General features: G+C 34.0%; 1 protein-coding gene across 3 annotated transcripts in view; it reads left to right on the top strand.

Annotated features, from left to right (window-relative positions):
• The first annotated feature begins 4 nt into the window (after positions 1-4).
• LOC119638940 overlaps positions 5-24775 on the top strand; it is an 89447-nt gene continuing 64676 nt past the window's right edge. For all 3 annotated transcript variants that reach the window (XM_038036080.1, XM_038036081.1, XM_038036082.1), the window contains exon 1: positions 5-909. In XM_038036080.1, the coding sequence (XP_037892008.1) occupies positions 264-909 (646 nt within the window). In that variant the 5' untranslated portion in view covers positions 5-263. The remainder of the gene's footprint in view (positions 910-24775) is intronic.

Consider the following 24775-nt stretch of genomic DNA (forward strand, 5'->3'; position numbering starts at 1 on the left):
AATGTATATATTTGTGAAGTAAAAAGGGGATGAAAAAAAGAAATAATGTAGATCTAAAAATTAGCTTGAAAATAATTTCCGCAGCACAACAACACAAGTCGTTTCGTAAACCTTTAGCAAGTTGTTGTAAAATGTTAATAAAAGCCTACAACAGATTGCCAGCGGAGGTAATGTGTCTAAGAAGACACCTTCCATTATTTCTGCTATTAAAAACGTTTTGCAGGTCATTGTAGTCATAAATAATTTTCGTAAACACTTTTTTCATGCTCCAATATAACATGGAAGAAGATGTTGTGTATGTTAACGAAGTTGATAGCATTTATAACGATAGTAATATTTGGGAGCTGCAAACGGTCACTAGTTCAGAAGAACATCAACTCGAAAATGCATTGATGGTTTGGTCTCAAAAACAACAACAGCAACAACAACCGCATCCACAGCAGACTCAATTAAAATTATCACAATATAACAATAATACATTTCTTTTTTACAACAATAATAATTTAAACGCAACAGCGAATCTCAATTTGTGGTACACAGAAAATCAAATAGATTCGACTTTACTATCGCCGTCGTCGTCACAATTATCGTCAGTAACAACAACACTAGCGACTTTATTTTATGTTAACATTTCGAACGCCACCATAACCAGCCCGGGAAAAGAAGAGTTGTTAACCTCTTCTGCTGTCGTCGACAACACCACCAACAACCATTTGAATAACTACTGGGCTTTATTGGCATTGATTTTAGTAATTGGCACAGCAGCCGGTAATATACTTGTCTGTTTGGCCATTGCCTGGGAACGACGCTTACAAAATGTTACCAACTATTTTCTGATGTCGTTGGCCATTACTGATCTTATGGTTGCCATACTGGTTATGCCTTTGGGTATACTAACACTGGTCAAAGGTGAGTTTAAAAACTGCCTAGCTTTAAGAAGATAAGAAAAATTTTCAATTATTTATATAGTCTCGTCTCAATGCTAGAGCAGTTATAAAGGGAAAAAGAAAACAATTGAATGAACTGGAAAATAGGATTACAGCGAGAGTAGTTGACTGTGTTCAATTTCAATATTTTGTCATTTTATTATTATCATTCGCCACTTTACAAAATCATATTAAAACAAGGAAACTTATTAAAGGCATCTTCACAGAATAAGTTTTTGTAATAAACTAAACGAAAAATATTAAGGTCCGCCTAACGTTTCCAGGGTATGTGAATTCTTTAAGAATTGTGTCATCAACTTGATTTAATCAATGGCTTGGTTGCGTTTTCATTGGTTTCGGCAGTATTGAATAACTGATAATAAACAAGTTAGAAAATTACATTCAATCGCGACCGAAACTTTTATGTACATCTCCATTTTTCTATAAAAGATTACGGAAACGGAAAAATATTGATTTGTATACGCCATAGTATTGGATGGGCGAGGCTGTAGAATAATTTTGTGGAAATTTAATTTACGAGGAACGCGAAAAAGACACGGAAAACAAAGATATTCCCCGTTTCGATTAAATAAATATGTAAGCGTTGTGGGCGTGGGCTTGACCTTGGGCCATTTTCTCATTCGCGAATTTGTACGGCGGGATCTTCATTTTTGCGAACGGAAGAATGTTTATTGCAGGCCCGTCATAGTTGGGTAGACGGATCGATAGTCACAAAAACAGACGGACATGTTGAGTTGTACTGCGAATCCGTAAATAGGCAAAAATATATATACTCTGTGGGATTTTTGAAACTTGCCTTTGCGCGTGATAAAGTTGCTGAAACTTTGATCTACGATAATATCGCGTAGGCGCAATTTTTCCCATTCTTGCACAGGTACTACAGCGGCGCCCATAGACAGCGAATGTTTTTGCAGAGCTTAAGAGCACTAAACAAAAAAACAAATTTTTTATTCCTTTTGAAAAACAGAGGCGTCCTCAGTTTGCCTGGTACGGTAGGCATGTATTCAGTCGATTTGGCCCATTTTTATTACCAACCACTTGCACAAACTTCCAATTTTTCTGCCAAATTTGAAGCAAATAGCTTAATTTTTGTGGTCAGGCGAATAGAGACGGTGCAGACAGCCAGACAGACATGTTCAGATCGATTCAGAATTTGTTGACGATTGAGAACGTATGTACTTTGTTGACTATCTGAAGCTTGCTTCTTGGCATTGCAAACATTTCGATGAGATGAATACACATCTCATCTTTGGGTGATGGGTATAAAAATGATACGTGGTATATATTATATAATGTAGATATAACACATGGTGTACATTTATTTGTACCGTTTTAAGTGTACACAACACAGAAGTATTGAAAAAATCATCGATCTGCAAAGTCGAAAGTAATATACAATACACAATATACACCAAGCGAACTGAAGTCTAAAGCTTAAACTATGACCTTATAGCGAAGAGTATCAATCACAAGCACTTAGCAAATTTAAAGTAAACGTTATACAATATTCTTAGGCTTAAAGTCTTAACAAGCGAAACTATGTCTGTGAAAATATGACCGCAGTAGCTAGTCTTACCTCCACAGCTTTACGGTAGCCCCCTCCATGTAATTCTATAATTCTATATAACATATACCATATACTATATACTACCTACTCTATTCTCTATATTGTGTACTATGTGCTATATACACTATGTAACAGTTATATTATATCTGTATATTACGTAGTATGTGTACCCTTTGAATATAAATGTGCATAATAGATTATATTAAAAGTTTGTATATTTGAGTCGTAGGCTAAAGAACTCTGTGGTGTTATAGAAGCTTTTGTCTTGCTCTGAAAGTTGGTGTTCTTCCAATGTGCTGGTAGGGCAGTTTAGTTATACCAATTCGCAAAAACGGCAATAGATAGCCTAGTAGCGAATTATATAGGCTTGGGTAAGTTGAACTTTCTAGCGAAATACGGAACCTATTGTTACTGGGCATATTGCATTTGCTTTCGTTATTATATCGCCTTTTTATCGACATCGACGTGCATTTTAACAACGCAGTGTAGACGTTGTTAAAATTTTAGAATTCACTTGCTATATGTTTAAGGGATTTACCTACGGCTGACAGATGGACTTCAGTGAGGCCTTGGACCGAATTAACAAAAGTGTATTAAATCTTAAGCTGCGAAAGTCTGACTTTCCTTTATACTTAGGGAAATAGTTAAGTTCATATCTCTGCGATCGACATTGTACAGTGCCTTTTAGCTCGTCCTCTTCTAGCGAATTTTCAGTTACGCCAAGTGTTCCCTTAATGCAGCAGGGTCAAGACTATTTTTCTCCACATTAACGACCTTTCGTCTGCGATCAAGTCAACTCATGTACACAGGGTGGTTCAACTCCTTACATTTGGAATTCCAATTCCAGTTTTTCTCAATGTGATTTAAAAAATGTGGATAATCTTGTCAATTTTAATCAAGTTTATTAAATTCTTTAGTATTAAATGTAAAAAAATTGAAAGTAGCTATCGCTTACAGCAACGAATTTATTCGTCACAGAAGACTTCATTGATTTGCATAAACTGAGAAATTAGAATTGTTTATTGATCTAGATATGCTTTGATAATAAGTTTGACTTCATTCTACATGTCAAACTCTCCATAGATAAAGTAAGACTGGGGCTAAGCTTTCTTAAATGTTAATGGAGACCATTCAATTAAGCATACCATAAAGACTATGGAAGAAGGCATGTTCTTCAGATGTGCGATATTTGTCCCATCGTTACCGAGCTAGATCAATCGAAACTGTTTAAAAGCAATTTTTTCTTTTCGTATTAAACGATTCTCTCTCGGATCCATTTACACTATACGAAAATAGGTTACATATCTTCTGTTGAGAGAACCTAGTGTAACTTAGATATTTCGCTTCCTGATAGACTTAATAAATGGTACTTTCGCTTTGTTAAAAGAGAGCACTTTGTTAAAAGAAAAAGTCTCAGCATTTTTATCAATCAAGCCACTTGGATTGCTTTGTTAAAATATGAACGGTGTTGGTAAGCTACTCTCTTTATCACATTCGATACATATCATCATATCAATAATTTGGTAATTATTTAGGAAAACAAATTCGTTAGGATACCATTTAAACCTTAATGACGGAAAAGCACATGCATAAAGATCAATCTCATGGAATTTTATTAGAAGTAATCCTCTCCGTTTATTTATGTAAAATTTGTACATATTTTTGCGGTTAGTAAACTAAATTAACAAGAACAAATAACAAAGACGTAACTACCGTAAAACGATTTTCGATGTTTATCCAACTTGTTATGGCAAACTGCTAAAGTAGTAAAGAAAGTTGCGGTGGAGTTCATTTTACAGAGAATTTTCGTTTGAGTTTACTAAGTGTATGCAGATTGGTATACATATAGATGCTTTTCTTTTTATTTCATAAATGGAAATACCAGGAAATGTTTAGCGTTTAAATTTTTAAGACTTGAGGGCGCATTATGTCTTTAGTCAAGCATAATTAACTAACGAGGCAACACATTCCTTTTATACTTGCTTTAATTTCGTAGTAAGCGTTATTAAGAGACAGACGGACATTGTTAAATGGGTTTAGATTTTCAAATTGATTGGGATAACACAGAATGCTAAAGCCACTGCAATTTTATCCTCTGGGAGTGCTACTTCTTATTTCACCAGGTGAAAAAGAGAAGTATTATAAAATAATTGGCGCGCATTGCAATAGAAAACTTTTAGTGAATGAAACAATTTAGTTTAGTAGCTTATTAATTAATTGCGCCAAATCTAAGTTCAATATATATATAAAGAATTATGTGCCCTCTTATTATAACGATCGATCGATTCAGAAACACTTTTTGAGTTGGTTTAAGCTTGTCTTTCAGTCTGTCCGTCTTGTTGTCTAGTGTCGACCTTATAGCCTGCGATTTTTGAGATATTTTGAGGAAATTTGGGACACTAACGTGTTTTGTCCCAAGGAGGAATATTATTGAAAATATTTCTGATCAGCCTATTTTCTCGAGCACCTTCCACGTAACATTTTATTTTGAAAAGTCATCATATGAATAGAGGTATAAAGCGAAGGTTATTTATTGGTGAGTCCTGGGCCTCTGTAATTTTATGCTTGTTTTGTTACGTTTTCACTTGCCTATTTCACACCATATTGTTTGCAAAATGACCCTTTATTGCTTGTACCTGAATGTTGTCGAAACTCATAGGAGAAAAATATCACCACTATTTTGAGCCCACTCCGCATGACTTAAGTGCAAAAACAGCTAGGACAATCGAAAGAACTCGCGGATTGAAAATGACAGCTGAAAATTCATGTCTAATCCGTTAGGCAACAGCAGACAGTTTATGTGTCGATTCGCAAACATCTAGAGATGATGATATATGTTCGTTTTCCGTTGGAGTATCTATAACGAAAGCGTCAAAAGAACGGCGTCTTACCGTCCGTCATTTTATTGTTGTTATGAAAAGCAAAAATCCCATCCTTAACATTAGGATCGAGATAATGGTCCCTATTTGATAAAGTTCAATATTCGGTAGATGTCTACAAAGTGCACCATAGCAAATTAATTATGGAGAGATCCAAGGGCGATTCTAACCAAAGTTGAAGAAATGTGCAAAAAGATACCGCTAAAATGATCTATTAGCATGATTCTACTGCTAAGTCGGGCAACCCTTCGGTTATTAGAGCCTAGTACACATGCTAAGTATTCTCTGCGAAGGTTATCATTTCAGTTCGATTTTTGGTTTAACAATCTTAAATGAGAAACGAGCCTACTCTTCGAAAAACTATACATTTAACTTGAGCGGCTTAAAGTTCTTTTTAGAGTAAAGAAAAATCTCTTCAGTATCTATTATAATATATAAAATGATACATTTATACGAGCATATGTGCTCATATTCAATGTACATGAATTGGTGATTGTTTGAGAATTAGTTAAACTGCTTCTTTTATCTTTCTCTCTATTGCGTGCGTGTATCAAACACACACTCTAGAGATAGCGGAATACATTGCCTGCACAAAATGTGCAAATTAATTAATACCGTATAGATAGATTGTTTCGTTCAGTTATCTAATGGTTGAACATTAGCAGTCATTAGGTCAACAAAATAAAAGAAGACTGAATTCAATATGTGCAGAATATTTAAAAGCTTTTCAGTTAAAAATGTCTTATCCTCGTTTGAATTTGTTATTTTCGCTTTTGCGAATCTCACAATTGACTGTATTTTTCTCACTTAGATGGCTGAAAAAAGCAAAAAATCTTCGAGTTGTCAACTTTATTACATGTGGTCATGAAGCAGAAGTAATCTGAACCTTAGCCGCCGAAAACTATTTCCAATTTCGAACGATTGCTTTTCCCAATGATGCTATGTTGCGCGCGACCATTGCTGAGCTTCTGCTTTTCAAGGCGATTTAGTGTCTGCTCAGGTGCTAGTTTTTATGAACTACGGAGAGAAGATGGAACTAATCCATTTTTGATAAGACTTGATATTTTTCGTACTTCTCACGTTGTTTCCAATCTTCCGCAAGATTTGACGGATTACTCAAGATTACTACCATTGATTAATGCTGCAGCCGTTAAAAATGAGGGGTCCTTCCGAGCTTCCGATCTTCTTCTTATCTTCACACTGACATAAATGAATGATATGAATAAAGATAAGATAAAAGATAAACATATTATATGTTCTCGTAGGAGTAGGAAAATGCCGATAATTACGTATTCTTACAGATCTGAACTAAGATATCTGTTTAGTAACCATACAAAATCATGTGTTCACCATATTAATGCGCGGGTTTTACTTTCATATCTGAATTTACGTTCACGCTGTTTATAGTTTTAATTTTTTACTAAGTTTTAGAAATTGGCATAATACTAAGAACAAAAACAATGACAAGCGAACAACATCACGATCGTTATTGTTGCCATTTCGCCATTATTATTGTCATTATTATTATGAGTACGCGTAAATTACCACCTATTGAGTTGAAGGTACGTGTGTGTGTACTTAAGTACATTATGTGTAGGCTTGTATGAGTGAGTGAATATTTGTCTTTCATTTAATGTTTAATAAAACTTTTAGGTAATTTTCACGTTTATCTATGTGATATGAAAATCAAAAATACCAGGAATTTTAAAATGAAAAAGCTGGTTTGTTACTATTATTACAATTAATTTGGTGAAACAAATAAATTTAAAGACTAAAGTGTTAAAACACCAGCATCTGAAGCTACCGGCTTTATTGAAAACTCTACCGCACTTGAGATTTGAGCGCCCGACCATAAAGTTGTTTGTCGAGAACCTTAATCTATTCGGCTGATCAGGCGAAAATGGGGGAAAATTGGTCTATTTTAAATATGTCTATGAAAGCCGTCAATGAAAAATTAAATTAGAGTATGTCAGCTGTTATAGTTAGTGCTATCAATACAGAAAAAAGGTTTGTTTGGCCTTCTTCATGAGTCTTTTATTATTGTTTGGCAACCTATTTCCGTTCCCGTTTACCGAACGTTAAGTCCAAGTGCGTAAGGCTAATCACGCATTCGTAAGCACGGCATTAATGACTATTAATGTCTCTTTGGATTCTCGTCAGTCCACTTGTTTGCCCATCTTTCAACTCGTTAGTAGAAAAGTGTTCTTCTTGCAACTGATCCACTAATTCGTTTAATCGTACATGTGTCTAACCATTTGCTTCTCCGGTCAAGTATGTGCAAACGTATTCCTCGGAACAGATTTTGCACTGAAAAAGAAACTAAACGGACGGAACAAGTAAGAAAGTTGTATTCGTCAGCGACAGATATTAACTTTATCGCAAAAAAGGCTAAGAAATAAGAAAAATAGTAAATTTCCGCACACATGACCGATGTTCTCTCTTTTTGCAGAATCCACTGGTCAATGTTTATTGTTCTGTTCCAGTTCGTAAGCGAAGAACGATCCAGGAGGCAAAGGCGTTCTCAGTTTTGATCGGTTAGGTTAGTTTTGAATACGAACAAACTTTTGTTAAAACTGAAGCCAGTAAGTGTATGTTTTGGGATCGGACCACAGATGTTACACAGACAGACTGACTTAAATCTATTCAGGATTTGATTCTGGTCAAGGGCACTGTAAAGCTCCCCTCTGTGCATTGCGAATATTTGGACAAAATTAATATATCCGCGTCTTGCGGTTATGGTAATGATAATTCCCAATATTTTTTTGACATGGTATAATATTTTATGCCAAAAATATTTGCTCAGCTATCTAAAATGAAAACTACAAATATTTCCTTTTCCGTTGAATTGTTTGTCATAATGGTTTATAAAATATATTTTTATTCGTTTAACAATCACATTTCATGTACAAGCATTTGTTCTTATAAAACAATATATTAAATATCAGTGTTTCCGTTATAAAATATTTTATAAAATTTAAAATAAAACAGAGTTCAACGATTCATTGTAATTATTCGTGAAGTAAAATTGAAGTGAATCTTAAATTGTCGTTAAAAGTCTTATAATTTTTGCTCCAGTTCCCATAAATCACTCAAAAAAAACTTTGAAATTTTAATCAGCAATATTGATTTCGACCTTTTTTCTTCTTTTGTTTCTCACAAAATCTCGAATAATGATTCAGTTCATTTGTTAGGCACAAAGCAGTTGTGCGAAGTAATAGTTGATTTCAAAAGCTTTTCACTTTATTATGTTGAAAGCAAAGCTGACATAAAAGAGTTTCTAAGAAAATTTTAGATAATGTTGTTTATAGTTGTAAAGGTACTCAGTTGCTTTTGATTTCCTATTGAACGCAGTTTCGGACGAAAAGGGAAAGTAGATATAGCTTGAAGGGAAGAAAAAAGCTAAATAAATAAAATCGCCCATACCATAGATAACATACTACTAACATTGTCAAATGTTGACGGCTCATCATTTTAAGCTACCTTTTTTTTCTTTTTCTATGTGAAAGTCGTAAACTCTTCTATGGAAGATAAGCTCTTCTTTGCATAACTTGAGTTTACTATTTTTGATAATTTCATATTTAACGTCGTGTGCAGGTATACGAGAGCTACTGATGGTGGTTACATGCTGTTGGGTCAGTTTTATTTTATCGATGCTCGATCGGGAACTCCGATCAGTACTAACTTATTCACATAAACGGGGCTTGCTTCAAAGCTTAAAACGCGTCTTTCTTTCATATTGGTTTGTAGTATAATATATTTATACCCTACACCACTTGTGGTGCAGAGTATATTAACTTTGTGCATACGTATATATTGATGAAGTTTGGTACACTGACGTGCTGCGACACAAGAATGAAAATGGTTTAAAATCATCCACTTTTTCGACTACTCCTCATATAACGTCATATTTTGAAAAGTCGTTATATGAAAAAAATTGCAATTTTCAAAATTTCTCGATGGCAGACGTTTAATAATAGTATTTCGGTATTTTAAATGAATATGAGAAACTCGGATCGGATAGGTCGACGTTATCTTTCCTACGAAAACTACGTTCTTGTGTGGTAAAATCGATTATATTTTAACGTTTCACAAAGAGAATCGTCCCGTATTTGTAGTTGAAAATTGCACCAAATTTGAATCATGGAGGACTATTTTTTTTGCACCGACTATAGCGTTTTAATTTGTGTTTTGAGAGATGCTACATAAATTCGGCTTCAATGAAATCATTCACTGTTGACTCCTATCTATGGTCCTGCAAAAAACCAATTAAGAGATGAAATATTGAGTTATATAATTATATGTTATGATTTTTCTGTGCGTTTTATTTTATTTTGTTACAGGTTGTTTTCCTATTTTAAGGAACTTTTAATTATTAGGAATTAAAAGCAATTATATCAACTTACCAGCAATGTCGCTTTTGTATGCAGGTATTTCGGTTGAAACAATCAGAAAAGCAAGTAAGAGAAAGTATAAAAGCTGATTAATTAACGTAATATTCCAAATTAATTATTCTAACTTTGACAAGCGCGAAAAGCGAGAGCTTGGCGCCTAATTTTAAAATGGGGCGTGATTTGCCATCAACAGCAGCTCACAAACGACAAGTGAATAAAAAGCAAAAATTAAATTAAGAATTTGGAATCTGACGCATTTTTTTTTAAATTGTTCGAGAAGGAACCAATCATCTAAATCTGCTGATGTGTATTTAAGGTCTGCCACTAGTTTGTATTGAGAAAAGTTTCAAAAAATTTTTACATATGTCATGTGCCGTCCTTCTATAACTAACTAATAGGTCTAAAAAGCCGATGATTTGGCCCTTCAAAGTCATCTCTGAAATCCTCATTTCACTGAAATGCTCAAATACACAACTATTCCGTGCAAAATGATTTTGTATTCTGCAGGAGTTCCGAAAAAATAATTTTTCTGTAAGGTTTGTGAGCGAACGGCTTCATAAATATATATATGCGATAAATAGTGTGTGGAATTTGTTTACACTACGGATCACAAATCCGCTAACCCATGATAGGATATAGAATATGTGAATATATAACATTTAGAATTAAATCTTCATGCAATTCACCAGAGTCGCGTAGGTAATTGTAAGACTCTTGTTTATATATCTAACCAATCTCAAAGTAAATGTAATAGGGTAATAATTATGATATCATTTAAATACTGTGTGAACATGTAACCATTCCATGCGTACTTTTTATATATATTTAAACGAGATAGATGGCATTCAAGACGGATATAACTTCCTTATATGTAGTATTTATTTTTATTTTAATTCCTTTTTTTTTTCGGTTTTTTGTTAATAACTAACCTGCGGCCACTTAAACTAACATTTGCTGCATACTATGTGCTGCTTACATTTTTTCTTGTTCTACATACATCCGTCTTTCTACTGTGAACAAGGTTAAGGTATAGCCTTTGAAAGGTACAAAGCCTTACGTTATCCTCATTCTGTATGCACATACATTGCTATATACCTACCTAAGTGTCTGTGGAGATGTGTGTTTGTCTGTAGAATTTATTTAAATATCTTTCAAGTACATTCCTTTTTACTATTTTGAGGTCATTCCAAATTGCTTTTCAGATGGATCGATTCATTGTTGTACAGGGCATACGTGTATTACGTTTCTTAAAGATTAGCGGACGTTTTACAAACTTGCATAAAATGTCATTAATCTGCCGGCAATTACGTTTAAATGCAAACATGTTTATATGTGCAGAAATATGTTTTTATAGATTTATTGATAAACCATGACAAGCCAAGTAAGTCGTGAGTTTTGACAAGCGGAAGTTTCATTTGCTTTGTAAACACATTAAATTTTGAAGCTTTGTGTTAATTGTGTGTGTCTAGATGAATGACATTGGTGGATGCCTATGAAAGTGACTTTATTGACGTTGTACTGTTTTTATAACGATAAGTAATAATAAGTGAAATTATTTTACAAACGCGCTATTTTTTGGTTATATTGTATTGAAAATTGTATTCCATTGATTTCTTAATTTATAATTTAATTTTAAACAAGAATTTAAGTTGCACTTGCGTTTGGAAGCAAGTAAAGAGACTCTTTTCGCGTTAGCAGGAATCTTACTCATTCGTAGCTTCAAATCAAATATTTTAGAAATTTATTTCATTATTTTCTTTTTTGGTGTCAATATACATTTAGTCGATTTATATTCTTTACTAGCTAATACTAAAGATTTAAAGTACGAGATTACAAAGAAGAACAGCAAAGTTCAAAGCAAACCGTTCCAGTATACAGTTCTTACAATGTATTTTAGCGTTAAACTACTGAAAAGCGAATTTGGAACTAAGAATAATGTCGCTCTAGAGCAACAGCGAAGTTCAAAATAAACAGTTTACAATCTTTTCGGGTTTAACAAGGATTACAAAGGAATGTTAATCTAAGCAACTATATATAAAGCTGCTCCAGAATATAGTCCACCGCACCGAAATTGGAACTCGCGACGCGTTAGCCCAATGTAGTAAAGTATTCTTCAAAATGTGTACCAACTTGTTTATTGGCTTTGCGAAATTATCAACGCTCAGATCAGCTGTACATCTCCAAGTCTGTGACATTTATTGTCTATCGTGTCCTAATTAAATAGATCGCCCTGTTTCTTTTTTCTGAAATTTTAGTTTCCCCTTATGGATTTTATGTCAGAACAATATTTGATATGTAACATATTGTATGTTACTCTTTCCTGATTACCCTGAACGCAGTTATGGGCGTATGACGAGCACTTTCAAATTTTATATGCTCCAACTATTTATCGCGATTTTCGCTACTATAGACGTACCCGTAAAAGACGAGCAGGTGATATTGATTCAGAAACTCACATTAATCAAAAATATATATACATTGTGCAGCCTGGCTTCCGTATTTCTGACTGCGACAAATGCTCATGCCCCTCTCATGCCATTCTACGATGATTGCTACAAAATTTATTATCATCATTAATGCACGTTCTACTATTTTTGCCTATTTATTCTTGTTTAAAATACACATGTGCATTTTACAGACACTTTTAACTAAGTGTTCGATGTATATGTTCAGTATATATGCGTAGTAGAACGAGTTTTTCACTTTAAAACTTATTCAAAATATAATATGATTGTATTACGTAACCTAAATATTTCCTTTTTTATTATATTCAAATGTTATATAATGATTGTTATTGAAATTTGAAATTGTGTTGTTCGGAAATCCCAAATTGTTGGAATAAAATATTGATTTTATGTTAATTTGCAGATTTATATTGCATTTGGAATGCTTGCGACATATAGCAATTATGACTACACCTTTGCATATTGTAAAGTAAATCCTTGTTTAGGGAAAACTAATTGAATGCTAGAAGTATTGCATACAAGATAAATAAGACTTGTTGTCTTCAACCAAATAAAATATGATAAAACACATATCATTAATAAATTACAAATATGATAATCACTACCGCTGCATAGCTATATCTCATTAGGCAAGGAGAACTGTTTTTGTGATCTTCACAATGGCTTATCGTCATACGAAAGCATTTTGCTTTTCAGATTCCAGTAATTGGCTACGTAAGTAAGAAAGTGAAGGGAAATCTTCACGTTTCATTGTGTGGTAAACAATTACGACTGCTTTGGGCAATAAACAAGTTTTCGGGTTCTGATGGGCCAGGGCTGTAAAGGACAAATAGAAAGAAGAGTAGATGGAAGAGTAGATAAGGAGGGAGAGCGTTAAGGACTGGGAGGACCGAAATATGGATGCTTAGATGGGTAGACGAAATGCGAGATAAATGGATGGATAAACGTCATGGATGTGCTGCCTTATCAAGGGAAGGTTTCCCGATTAGATACATGGGCAGTAGAACGATGGATGAATTTAACTGAAGTCGATGCTGATATAATGAACAATTCAATGTAATTAATTTCAAGGTAGACACACATTTTAAGTTTCACAAGAAAATAAATCTTCTTTTAAAATGATTGTTGCTTAAATATGTTTTGTTCGTAAAACTTGTTAAATTTCCAAGTGAAAGTATTTAAATATGCATGGTGTGTATGTTCTTGCGTAAGCGTGCATGACAAAGAGTATGTTGTCTTAAAAGGAACTGAGTGCTCAAATTATTTTTTAATTGTTCTTAGACTTACTTTAGTTTATACGGTAGGCGGACAACATCAGCAGAAGCAGAACGAGCAGTTTACGCAATACAGCAGCTATAAGTTTTCATTTGAGATGCGAAAGACATTGAAACTCTTGCACTCAAACACCAAACAAACTTGTATGAGAATGAGGGTTTACTTAGATGAGGGGTTATGAGTGGAAAGCTTTTGAGTTTTGTACTTACATGAATGAATGAAGAGCTTTTCGTCTAATGTTATTATGAAGAATGTGTTTGTTCAAAGGCTGAGGATACGCACATATAAAAACACACAAATTTAAATACCAACAATACGTCTCTTAAGTATTACATTTCATATAATATGTTGCATTAATGCCGTGGATAGCTGTGACATTAACCAGCCACATGGTATTCAAGTGTATATCTGCAAAATAATTATAATTTAAAAAGAAAAAGGAATTTATCTTGTGTTTTTTGTCCTATGCAATGCCTAAAGTCTCCAAGTATATTAAGTGTGCATTTCCCTTTGAAACTCTGGAAAATTTTATATATATTGTGTTTTGCAAATGTCCCTGATGTCTAAGTGAACTGGTTTAGCGTAGGGCTCACAATCAAGTTAACAACTTTTTTCTGTACCCAATAATTGGAAGGCTTATAAGTTTTTATCGCTCATCATCATCATGTGTTGTCAATTGAGAATTGCTTTTGTTGCTACTCTGTCTATTCGCCATATGAACTATGGGGCGCTATATACGACCGGAGTTAGGAAAAGGCATTGTTCGGTTCGTGTAATGTGATTCTAAAAAGATAACAACAATATTTTTTTCATTATGCGGTGAAGAAAAGTCGATCAAATGCGATAGTTCTAAGCGGTACAAGTGCGGGCAAAAATTATCGTTTATGCCATATGTTCAAAGCAATCAAACATTGGGGATGATGCTATGAACTTTTGGAATCTAGCAGAAAATTTCACAGCTGTAGGCAGCAAATTTGAAAATAAATTATGAAAAAATTTTGTTTGGGGGAAGATTACACACAGATGCATCAAGTATTGTATGCTTTTAAACGAAGAAGCAAGGAGTTGCCGACCACATTTATTTACATTTCCACGGTCTAGTTCCAAAGTGGGCAAGCCCGTTTTTTGTCGTTGCAGGATTCTAATGTGTTGCATTCGAATAAATTTAAAAGTACTGATGAGCACTAATAGATAATTTTTTTTTTATTCTAAGATATTAGATGAAGACATAGGAGCATCGACGTAAAAACGCAAAGAAGAACCGAAATGGCTAGATCATCGTACATAGATGGCTAGATCATCGTAATATATGGTCGGTTGTGCCTTTCTATCGTCCCGAATCATTAATATTAAAAATCAGTACAATCAACAGACTGAAAGCCTTTGAAATGTGATGTCACCGTAAAATTCTAAAAGTATCCTGGGAAAATCGCATATCCAATGGTAAAGTCCTGAGAAGAATAAACTCTTAGCGTGAATTATTAAACTGTATTAAAGAACGAAAGACAGAAAGTGTATTTTGGAGACTTGGTACAGAAGAGAAAAATATGAATCACTGCACTTGATAGTGGAAGGCCGTGTCGAAGGACGTAGAAGCATGGATTATAAGTGAAATCATAGACACAGCAAGGAGCCGATAAGATTTTTGGACTTTAGTTAACAATACGACTTACTGCGCAGTAATATCATATAATGTGAAGACAAATGTGATCATCGTCCAATATTGCAAGGTTAATAATGGAAGAAGTACAAGTGGTAACAGATAAGATAATTTAATTATGAACTAGAATTCATAGTGCTGCCTAAAAAAATAAAGATTTTATTATACTCAAACGAGTGAACTATTGTAATTATTAACTAAAATACAAAATTTCAGTTTCTTTTAATAATAAGAAGAAAATACTACTCAGTTTTGCAAAAACATTTATTCATTTGATAAATGTTTGTATACAAATATTATTGAACACTAGGACGTGCTGGCAGTCGCCTGTGGGAATAAATTTGCGTATTGACATCTGCAAAATTCCAATATTTATCAAAAGTTCAGTTCCGTTCTTTCTCACTAATGAACTTTGCGCATGATCTTGTGCATTGGCAGTTTTTCTTCACCAACTTTGTGCAATATTTTTTTCTGCGATATCCCGTCCTTGAGTATAGATAATGTTGTTTTCTTCGCAGTGTTTCTCTCTCGTATCATCAGGATCAGGATCAGCTATTCTTTCCGTTGTTTTGGATTTTTTTTTTTTTTTTTAATAATTTTGGTCCGAATTGTCTTCATATTCAAATTATGATTCCAGGATTCTTCGCTTGCTACCGAAATGTGTTGTTTTTACAAACATAATAAAAATAAAAAATTAGTTACAAATAAGGATACTTTAATGAATAATTTCAAAGTAAGATCAATTCGCCAAACTTTTACAGCAAGCTACAAAAATGCTGTTAATAGGTAAAACTTTCATCTCCCAAATAATAAGCAAACTCAGTTTTGTTAACTATAAATTTTTTCAGAAATGGACTTGTCCCATATAAGAAATACATGGCTCACATAAAAACAGTTGGATCTAAGCCGTAATTACTTACTATGTACTACTACTTACGTAAATAGATTTTTCTTCTGCTTCTAATATTTATTTTTAAAAATTGTTATTTTCATTTTGCTAGATTCGTTCCTTTATTTTTTTTTGAATTTGCATTTTCTTGTAAAGTGCTTAAGTGACACAAGATGTTAAACGACAATATGAAAGAGAACGTAAAAAAAAAGAAAAAAAATTATGAAAATCAAGAAATACGATAAAAAGCAATAACAAGTAATATGTATAGTTTTGTATAAAAATCTTGGCTACCTATTGCCCTACGAAACGGACATGCAAGTCATTCATTTGTTGGATCTAACTTGAAATGTCTCTATAGAAGCACTACTGCGCGTACATAAAGTGTTTATATCTACTTGCTCGTGTGCGTTTTTCTTGTGGTCTAGCAAAATAAATTTCGGTTTGTCGTAGCAGAAACACAACATTCTTTCTTTTCGCTCCCATCCACAGTCACAATTTTTCTTTTTCTCCTTGCGATCTAAATTTGTTTAGGCCGTAGAAACAACTTTTCAGACTTTGTCCTTATTAAAACCTCAGCGCCAAGTGGGAGAGTCGAATGTAACCAGCAAAAGGTTAGTCATATTTATCAAGAAGTTTTTTGCCAGATAGGGTTTTATAAGTACGTCCGTCTGCTGTCAGTTTGTTCATTATATTCACCTATACAACGTCGTACATACGTATATCGAATTCATTAAAGATTTTTCTCAATTCAAGGCAAGCTGCTTTATTTGACTACTCAATGCGTCATTCAGGCTTCATTTGATTAACATTGAGAAAATTGTCCTTAGATTTACTTTCTATACAATATTGTTGTAGCTATCTAGAGTTTATGTTTATTAATAAACTAATGCAAATTTCTTGGGTATTTCACCAATAGGGAGGTCCTAAGTTCCTTTAGGAGGCCTGGAGGTACTGGCTTTACTTTGGTTCGTACAACCAATAGGCAAAAAAGAAGCTTACAGGATTTACTATCTTGTGTTAGTCAAGCCGCTGCTATGTATAACAAGCAGTATAAATAAATTAGCATACTCTCTTTTTTGGTATTGGGCATAAAAAGTTCGAAGACATGAAAAGCAAAATAACGCGTAACTTTTCATTGTCTAACGTGGACGAAGCGAATCGTGAACAGAAAAAACAGACAAAAAAATGTTTCTTTCCCGCAAACTTGTAAGCAGCTTTATTTAGCCCAACTTTTTTTCTATTTTCCTAAAAAAAAAAATTTGCTACACCTACTCACTCTCGCATTCAAGCGGCGATATACGCTCGTAAATTGATATTTGTTTGAAAAATTTAATTTGACGAACTTAAGTAGATACGCAGATACTTCAGTTAGATGTATTTGTAAAGTGTGAATAATAAAATTATCGGGCATATAAAAGAAAAGGCTAAGGATTTTGTAGAAAGTTTTCATCGAATAAGTTAGTTAGATGCAAACATGAAAAGAAAAGAAAAAGTATGAAAATGTTTTTCATTAAATTCAGTGCATTTTTTTTTTAAATAAAATTCTTAAATGTTTAGTATTATTCTTTAAAATAGCATATGTGTAAATTTCACACACAACTCGCAGTAAGTTCCAGCCATTAAAATTGTAAAAACTAGTTAGGTCATTAAGTACTTTTTATAACACTTCTAGAATTTTAAAACAAGTTGTATGTCATATGAGTGCCCTTTTTCTCTTCTTGAACCTTTTTTCTTCAACATATGGCGATCCAAGCAACGTTTGTTTCTTTTGGTGAGAATGTTGGCTATCTATAACCCGCAATATTTATCAACAGATATAAGTAAATTGTTGCAATTCTAAGCGATCAGAATGCTTATCCGAGCGAATCTTAAGTGAACATCCTATCAAACAACAAAAATTCTTAGACGATTTCACAAAGTGTGCATTTATAGGCTCGGTTAGATAACTTATATCACATACTCGCCCCTATTGCAAACTCTACCGCACTTGAGAGTTGAACGCGCGACCATGGAGTTATTAATCACGATCCTTCGCCTCATGCGGGTTTTTTGTTTATATTACAGGTTTTTTTATTTTTGTAGCTTTTGAATCTGAATTATTTTGTTCCTGTTAGTGGTTCTTTTCACAAATTGCTAAGTAATAGACAACCATAAGGCATAATGGCCCCGAGGCCGCCGGATAAAAACTCAAATAGATTTCATCTATTAGCGGACACATCCCCCCAAAGAAAAAAAATTAAAGATTCGGACTTTCTGGTATTGCCAATCAGTAACATCACACCTATTGACAAAAAATACATTGTTATTTCTTCAACTGATGCTAGCGTAATGATTTCATAAATCAGCCCTTTTGCTGTAAAAAAAGCCCTAAATAGCATTACAGCATACATAGACTCTGTGATTGGATCAATTATTCCAAACAGGCCGATTCATTTCTGAATTCAAAGCCATTTAACGGGAACTGCTACCATGACGCTGCTATTATCTAAAGCGATTCGCACGGCTGCCCATCTCTCTATTCCTCAGTCCAACAGCTTTCTTAAACGAGCTAGGCTTCCTTGGTGGAACAACACGCTTTCGAGGAAAAACAAAATTGATCTGTGGCACCGCCTTAAAAGATGTCCTGATCATGATCACTTGTTATAATACCAAAGGGCCAATGCTCCATTCAGGAAGGAATTACGGAAATCAAAGGCACTTAGTTTCGAACTTTTCTCGAGACGAATTCACAGAAATACATCAATGAAAGTTGTCTGGAACAAAATTAACAGGCTTAATGGGACTTCAAATCGGAACGAAATCTCTGCCATTTGCACTGCCAATGGAACTTTAACTGACGCAGATGAGATTTCTAATTACTTTGGAAAAGTGTGGTGCGAATACTCCTCTGACAGCGACTTTTCCTTTGCTTTCATTGAAAATAAACGAAGTCTAATTTCTCTTTCAAATATTATTGACAGATGTGCCATGTCCCTGGAAAATTGCATATCTACCTTAGAACTTGCAAGTTTCTCTCCAATTCGAAGGGGAGAACAACTGGTGTAGTTACTGGACTTATATAATACGGTATTTTTGACTGGCCATATACCCTACATGTCGAAACTGGCAGCAGTTATTCCAATTCTTAAGTCAAAAAGTGTCTCCATCGCATCGGATTATCGCCCAATCTCTGTTTTATCTTGCCTCTCAAAGGTATTGGAAAAGATTATGGCATCTAGATTATCTTGGTTTCTTGAGTCCAAGAACCTGATAACAAAGCAACAAGTTGGTTTCAAGCGGGGTAGAGGGTGCATCGACGCTCTGTTACATGTTGATTATTTTACAAGCAAAGCAATTTCTGAACGAAATGACGTAACAATTCTCTCAATTGATTTCGAAAAAGCACTTGACAAAGTTAGTCTTCATGTTATTTTAACACTCTTGAAATCATGGAATGTTGGACCCAAATTTTTCAACTACATCAAATCGTTCATGTCACACATCCTTAAACCGGTCTATCAGCAAGCTATCAGAGCAAGTTGTTATGCTTTTCGGACGACACCCATAATTAATATTATAATTGAAACTGGTCTCCCAACTTTAGATAATAGACTGTATGAGTAAAAAACTAAAATACTCCCCAAGCTTCTTAATTCAAACAAAAAAGTTCTCGGTGATGACGTGAGAAAGATTATTATTGTCAAGAAAATTCGAAAGTCACCATCTGCAACTGACTATTGTTTGTTCGTCGTAAAGGAATATGACATTCCCTTAAAAGTTTTGCGCTTTTAGTATTAAAACTCCATGGATTTTGAAAGACTGCTCTTTTGACATTTCGCTGTCTATGTTCAAGAAAAAAGATACTCCAATTCACTTCTTCAGGAATCTAATAGCTGAAAAAACCCAACTACTGGAGAGTACCGGTAGAAATCTTTTATACACAGACGACTCAAAATCTTCTGGTCTGCCTCCTGATTGTCTCGTGGTAGATGCTTCAGGACAGGTTCTTCTCAATCTTATATTTCATGACAGTACTTTAACTTTCACAACTGAAGCTACAGCTATCCTTCACGCTGCGAACCTTTCGCATAAAAACAAACTCAAAACCGTCTGACAGTCTGTCTGCGTTAAAAGCTATACGGAATCTTTCGACTTCGAAATGGTGCACAATCATCAAATTAAGGAATATCATAACAACATCCGGCGGAAAAATTAAAATTTTATGGGTGCCTAGTCATATCGGTTTATTGGGAAATGAGCAGGCTGATCGAGCGGCGAAGTATGCTGCTTCTGCGCCTTTAATTATGGATGATGTCATGGAAAAATTCGATCTTCAAAGACACATTGGAAGAAAAGTTAAAGAGAAAATTGCAGAAGGAAATCTACAATATCATCATCAGCACTACTCTTCTATTAACCCTCAATTAGTTCTACCTTTATATCCAACAAATGTTGAGAACATCAAGACATTTTCGAGAATTCGCCTTGGTCATACAATTTAAACTCACTAATGGATCTGAAAGGAGTCTTCCTCCCCAATCTTCAATTGTGGACAAATTCTCACTATAAAGCACATTCGCTGTGACTGCCTTAACTTTTCCTTGGCTGGAAGTATTGCATTTGGAACGATTAACTCTCTGAACATTCTACAATCAGCTGCTGAACAGAATATCAACACAATAAATAACTTTATTAAAACCACTAGGCTCAATATCTAATGTACTTTTACAAATTAGAGCCGATAGCCTCTGTTGCTAATGCTCAATGTCTTTTTTTTAGTCTAAGAATTTATTTCATTAATCTAAAATTATAATAATAATAATAATAACAATAATAACAACATTTTTTGAAACGAATTTATTCTGTTTACTTGGCATCCAAACACGTTCTCTGCCAAGCTCCGTATGAGTACCTATCATTTCCATGTCACGTGTATCGTTTTCGGTACAAGAAACATGAATTTAATAATTTTCAATATTTTTCGATGTTTATGACAAAACATGAATTTAATAATTTTCAATATTTTTCGATGTTTATGAGAAAATATACCTATGTTTTGCATAAACGTGCAAATAAAATATTATTATAATAATATTAGCTGAAAGACGCCAAGCCGCATATACTCTAATCGCTACATGGTCTCAAGCCGTATTATAAACACCCTTATTTGGCGTCAAGTAGATATAGTAACAATTAATTTTTAATTTAAAAAATGAGTACTGGCATACAAAGGAGTTTTATCGTGCGCTGAAAACGGCAGGGAACGTTAAGATCACTTGGTGTCGATTAATTAATTCCTTGGTTTCGTACGCATAAGATAAAAGATAAGATAAAAGAGTCATTCGCAGTGAGCAATACTCTCATTACATACCTATATTGTTTTAAAATCTTACATGAGAAGAGTTAGCTTTTAATGAGAGTCAATCGAAAATTTTGCGAAAATATTAACCACTTGCTTTGATTTTACAAAAGTCTCATTGGGAATAACATTACAAACGGACCGAAATAATTATTGACACTATAACTTAGAGCGTTTTGGAATGTTGCCGTAGCCTATAACGCAGTTATGTCGATGAAAACTTATGCGCACAGAACCCAATCCAGTGAGCGAGCAGCTCGCGGGCTTGTCGTGCCTCCTAAACGGGGAGACTTTATATCAAAAATTGTAGGGATCGTATCACTTTTATGTTTAGTTGTTGCATTTACAAAAAAAAAGGTGAAAGTAAAGTAAGGAGAAGAAGAGAAAATCATAAAAAAGGAAACACACAGCTTCCTTCAAAATTTGATGGTAAACATAAAATTTTATTTTGAAGCTTTTGAATTTATTTGAATACTTGACATATTTTTTTATACCATACACCACTTTTAGCTTTTGTAAGTTTTCTCTTTCCTTTCTACGTTATTCGACGCGCCATTTATTAGTATGTTTCTTTTTTGTTAAGTATAATACGCAGCAACGAGGACAGACACAGAATATACAAGATACACAAAATTTCCAACCACTGCCGACCAGAACTACTTGCAACGTCCATGTCTTTACCTCAATTTTGATTCATACACTATGTCAAATTAGGTACCATACGAAATCCACCTAATATCAATAGATGTGAAGACAGTAAATCCGCGCATTTCGAACGTACTTTTCTTTTCGAGGGAGCGAAATTAGATGGAAACCTATGAGAATCCGGGATTGGACTTCCATCGTTCGTCAGTTCGATCATCTGGTACACGTTGCGATTAAGATCTTCTGAAGAAGATTACGAAATGTTTTATTAACAGGCATAAACTTCGACCCTGCTTCTAATTTGCTGAAATTAGTAAGCAGTAATTGGGAAGAGAACATATTTCTTTAACACAAGGCCGCAATCTATCTACGAAATATCGATCAAAACGTGATTCATAATAATACGTTTTCAAAATTATATCTTGTTAAGAGATATTACCGAATTTCTATGGCTGAAAGGACATATCTGAAACAGCTATCAAAACACCGAATTAAACGCACGATTTCGTCTCTATGACGTTCGTTTGAAAAACTCGGTACAAAAGCTTCAGAGACCGCTGAAGTGATGTACTTTTAGACGGTTTAGAGTTTGTTATCTTTGATATTGACCATGTTCTAAATAGTAGTGGCAATGAGGAGCAACATTTGCAGTAAACCTAACAAGTGCGGATTTGACATATCGTAACATTTCTATTAAAGTTGAAAAAAGTGAACTCTATCCACATTTTCGGATTACCGATCACAATAAATTAAGGACGGCAATTTTTACATCTCGTTAAAAGTTACCGTCGTTGTATGTATAAATACTGTAGCTAAAAATTTACGAAATTCTTTTACTCTCATAAATCCGACATTTACTTCCAAATTGTTACTAAAACACTTTAATTGTAAAGCAGAACTATGTGCTTTCGTTGACATTCCATTTATAGCCAGTTATTCCGGCATCAAGTATTTCCTAAATTTTTTTGAACGACAAGGTTACACCACTTTTAGGAGCAATAAACCGTAAATTGTATCGCTTGATTCCAAAACTAATCGTAGTTTACGGCAAACCAGACCAGTCGTTTTATTGAGGAGACGTAAAATTACACCGTATTTCTCTCTCACTCTGGGTAAGCGCGAAAACGGAATTCATTTCAAAACGTTATTTCCGTCCAAAGACGGTATACTACCGCAAAAACTTCCAAAAATTTCAATTTAGTCGCAGCGATCACCTTCAGAAGCACGCTGTTATATGTTCACTATCATAGGACTAGTCATATGCACCGGTCCGAAGGGTCCATTAAGAGTAATTTCTATTCCTAAAATAATAGCCACGTCTTTTAGAAACTACTTTTGTCGTCTCAAGGTTCCATTCACAATTACCACGGACAAAGAAAGACAACTTTCATCTTATGTATTCTTCTAGCATGCGCCTACCAAGCACAAGCTGACGAAATGGTTAAGCGGCTGCACTGTCAATTGAAAGCATTTCTTATAGAATTGGTGACAACACTTATAACTAGTATCACGAATTTCCAATAGTTCTTCTAAGCTGGAGATTGACATTCACCGAAGATTTGAGGCTGGCTTAGGTAGAAAAGCTGCGAGTAACTAACATTAACGATAATACTAATGACAACTTGTTAGAATTGAAACAATTAACTTAACTCAAATATTAACTCAAACTTATCGCACCAAGGTCGTTAATAAATGTGCATCGAAATTACCGCAGGTATTTGTATATGAAGCAGTTTGCCGAGATAGCAACATTTTCAAAGATGAGGTAAACAGGAGTAGACAATTATTACCCACAGAAATAATGTAACAAAAACTACAAGATACTTCACGTCTAATTTATGATTTTATTATAATAAATTAAGGAATAAAAAATTATTCACGTAAAACTCAAAAGCTTTAACTTGTATAAAGCCAAAAATTACTAAGTTCACTCATTGTGCATTCAAGTGAAGAGCACGTACACTATTTTATAAATAAAAAAATTCGCAGTGGGTAAGCGCTGGGGACGGGTATCCGAAATTCGTCTTAAGGCAAATAAGCTTCAGCTTTATTTGTCTTTCCTTTCATTCTTTGTCAGTTCAGTTTTTTGCTATGAATTCTGTTATGAATAGAAACCTGCCAGTTGATTAAGTATGAAAGCCGTGATTAACCGAAAAAAAAGCACTCTTGAGCATGCACTGTGAAAAAATGTCTACTGCTAGCGAACAAAAACGAAAAGAACCAAAGCATTGAAGAAGATAAAAATTTCATGCACTATTCACAGATTATTGAAATGTTGCATGCGAATGTTGATGCTTTTAATTAAAAGTAATGTGTATGCTTAACTTTTAAGAATTTACTGAAAAGTCAGTACGGAAGGAAAAAGCTTTTTTTTTTAATTTTAATTAAATTAAATTAAATTAAATTAACAAAATTGAGATTTGAACCATGTTCCATCGTGTGCTGGCAATATCAATGAAAACAATTCCATTTTCAATTATCTTTTATTTAATTTTTGATATCCAGCAGGGAAATATAAAATAGAAATGAATGAAAATAATAACTTTTTTAGCAAAAAAGTGTTTTTAGTAAAACTCAAACTATCAAAAACACTCTAAACAAGAAGACGACAGAAGTATTGTCACACCATTGTCGCAAGGATCAGACAGCACAATTGCGCCAGCAAATAAATCATTGATATTAGACGCTTGCCGGATTCTTGATTTCGCGATGGGAA

The sequence above is a fragment of the Glossina fuscipes genome, unplaced genomic scaffold, assembly GCF_014805625.2.
Source record: "Glossina fuscipes isolate IAEA_lab_2018 unplaced genomic scaffold, Yale_Gfus_2 111, whole genome shotgun sequence".
NCBI lineage: Eukaryota > Metazoa > Arthropoda > Insecta > Diptera > Glossinidae > Glossina > Glossina fuscipes.